The sequence below is a fragment of the Callospermophilus lateralis genome, chromosome 11 (assembly GCF_048772815.1).
Source record: "Callospermophilus lateralis isolate mCalLat2 chromosome 11, mCalLat2.hap1, whole genome shotgun sequence".
Lineage (NCBI taxonomy): Eukaryota > Metazoa > Chordata > Mammalia > Rodentia > Sciuridae > Callospermophilus > Callospermophilus lateralis.
Window position 1 is genome coordinate 110,389,428 of NC_135315.1, and position 2,323 is coordinate 110,391,750.

General features: G+C 38.1%; 1 protein-coding gene across 1 annotated transcript in view; it reads left to right on the forward strand.

Annotated features, from left to right (window-relative positions):
- Positions 1-1,968: 1,968 nt before the first annotated feature.
- Positions 1,969-2,323, forward strand: part of LOC143410759 (zinc finger homeobox protein 4-like) — an 86,404-nt gene continuing 86,049 nt past the window's right edge. The window contains 1 exon segment of the mRNA XM_076871499.1: positions 1,969-2,323. This exon segment is cut by the window's right edge and continues 81 nt beyond it. Within this exon segment, the coding sequence (XP_076727614.1) occupies positions 1,969-2,323 (355 nt within the window).

The window sequence follows — 2,323 nt, forward strand, 5'->3', positions numbered from 1 at the left end:
TTAAAAGCTGCATGCATGCCATGAGGATAATTAACCTGGAGCTCATCAATGATTAAAATTACACACTAAGCTTTGTGATATTTGATTCATGAGCAATTAGAATGTCATTTTAACCATCTCAGATACCAAAACGGATTTTTATTTCATTTTCAATCTATGCAGATCTTTTGATATATTTTAAACTGATCACTTCCTCTCTGATTTAGCTCACAAGATTAGATTTGATTACAGTAAAGGGAGCATTAATAAGCTATTCTTCATACTTAATATGTTAGTGACTTTCAATGATATCTTCCTTCTAAAAGAGCTTTGTGAAAGGAATTTCTAAAACCCTTAGTAATATCAATGATCCCAACATTTTGCTTGTTTTCTTCTTAACTCTTTTTGCCACTGTGAAGACTTTGCTGGAGTACAGTGGTGGGAGGAGCATTCAGGCTGAGAGAGTTCACCTCTGTCATAACCAATACAATATGCAATGTAACATAGCAACAGCAACCTTTCTTATTTCAGAACTTGTCTAGGATATGTGAAAGTGGTGGTTCTTTTAAATTAAGGCCTTGAAGTTATGAGTGCCTTAGAGTTTAAGATTTGCTTATTGGTTTCATAAAATCAAGATAGCACCTATATTAGAGGCCGAAAGTAAACACTAAAGTTTCAGACCACTCAACTGTTGTGTACAGTGCCATCATTCTGCAAACTGAGAGATCTGCAGGGAATCAGAGAAGCTTAGGCTGTAATCAAGCTTCTATGACTGTAGCTGAAGTTTGCACACACATGCATACACCACATACAGCACACACACAAACACACACAGAATACACTTTTAACAGACTTATGACCAAGTTTCCCCTGGCACATTACCCTGCTGCCAGAAACTGACATGGTTTTATTGAGTGCATCCAGTCCTCAACAAATGGAGTTTATAGTCTAAGATACATATTTGCAAAAACAAAAACAAAGCAATACCTTAAAAATAAAAGATAAAAGGTTGTGGGATTTTCATCAGGAGTGCTTGTGCATGCTTTGTGAAGCCAGGGGTATTGTTGATTGGGACAGTGATTGAAGGGTGGTCAGTTCACCAGGATTGATAATATCAAAATGGTATTTGAAATGGTGTTCACTGTATAGTAAACAACAATAATCACCATCAAGACAAAGAAAAAAAATGAAACAGAAAAACAAAACCGAGCGAATGCGATTGTCCCCCAGGATGATGGCACTGGTTGCAGTAAATATTAATTTCTGTTCTGTTGCCCATTGAGGTGACTGAAGTGTGGGGAAAAATTGTGATTGGTGCTTAATCAGGGCCAGCCAGATACCTGCTGAGAGATTTTGCACAGGGAAGCTTTGTAGTAAGCTGATTTACTGGCAAAATAAAAACCAGAGAAGATTTTGGTCTGTACTGCCTCTGACTGTAATATTTCTAATTTTAAGGTCCCTTTATTTGTTGGTTTCCCCTCCCAAACTCTTCTCCCCTTCTAGTCACTGCCTGATAAAGGAAAAGTAAATTGTTAAAAAATTATAAGTTATTTGTGCTGTTCTTCCATTTCTGGTGCTGTATAGGAGAGTCATTTACATTTCTACTAGGGTAAAGGCTATTTTAAAGCATTTATATATAGTACATACTTTTTTTGGAAGACAGAAATAAAAAAAAAGATCAGGATTCCTCATATAAATTTCAGATTTAGTGTGAATGCTTATAGACACCTTGGATGTCTAGGCAAGTCTGTGATAGCTATTTACATTATTTTGCTACATTTATACAAAGCCTGTCTGTGATAGATAGGTATGATGGTTTTAAGTTTTTTCCCTCGCCTTTTTGGATAGTCAAGTTTACAGCAGCTGTAAATTAGTGATGGGCTTTTAGTGATCTGTGTCATTATTTAATAAAAATGACTTCTCTCACCTTATTTTTTATCCAGGTCCCTGACAGGCTGGATGAAATGAGATCCCCATGTAGCAATTGCCATGGAAACCTGTGACTCCCCTCCTATCTCAAGGCAGGAAAATGGGCAGAGCACATCAAAGCTATGTGGAATGACACAACTTGATAATGAGGTGCCAGAGAAAGTTGCAGGGATGGAGCCTGACAGGGAAAACAGCTCCACAGATGACAACCTGAAAACAGATGAGCACAAAAGTGAAGTCTTGCTGGGTTTCAGCGTGGAGAATGCAGCCGCCACTCAGATTACCTCAGCAAAGGAGATACCCTGCAACGAATGTGCCACTTCTTTTCCCAGTTTACAGAAATACATGGAACACCACTGCCCTAATGCCCGCCTTCCTGTCCTGAAGGATGACAATGAGAGTGAAATCAGCGAGT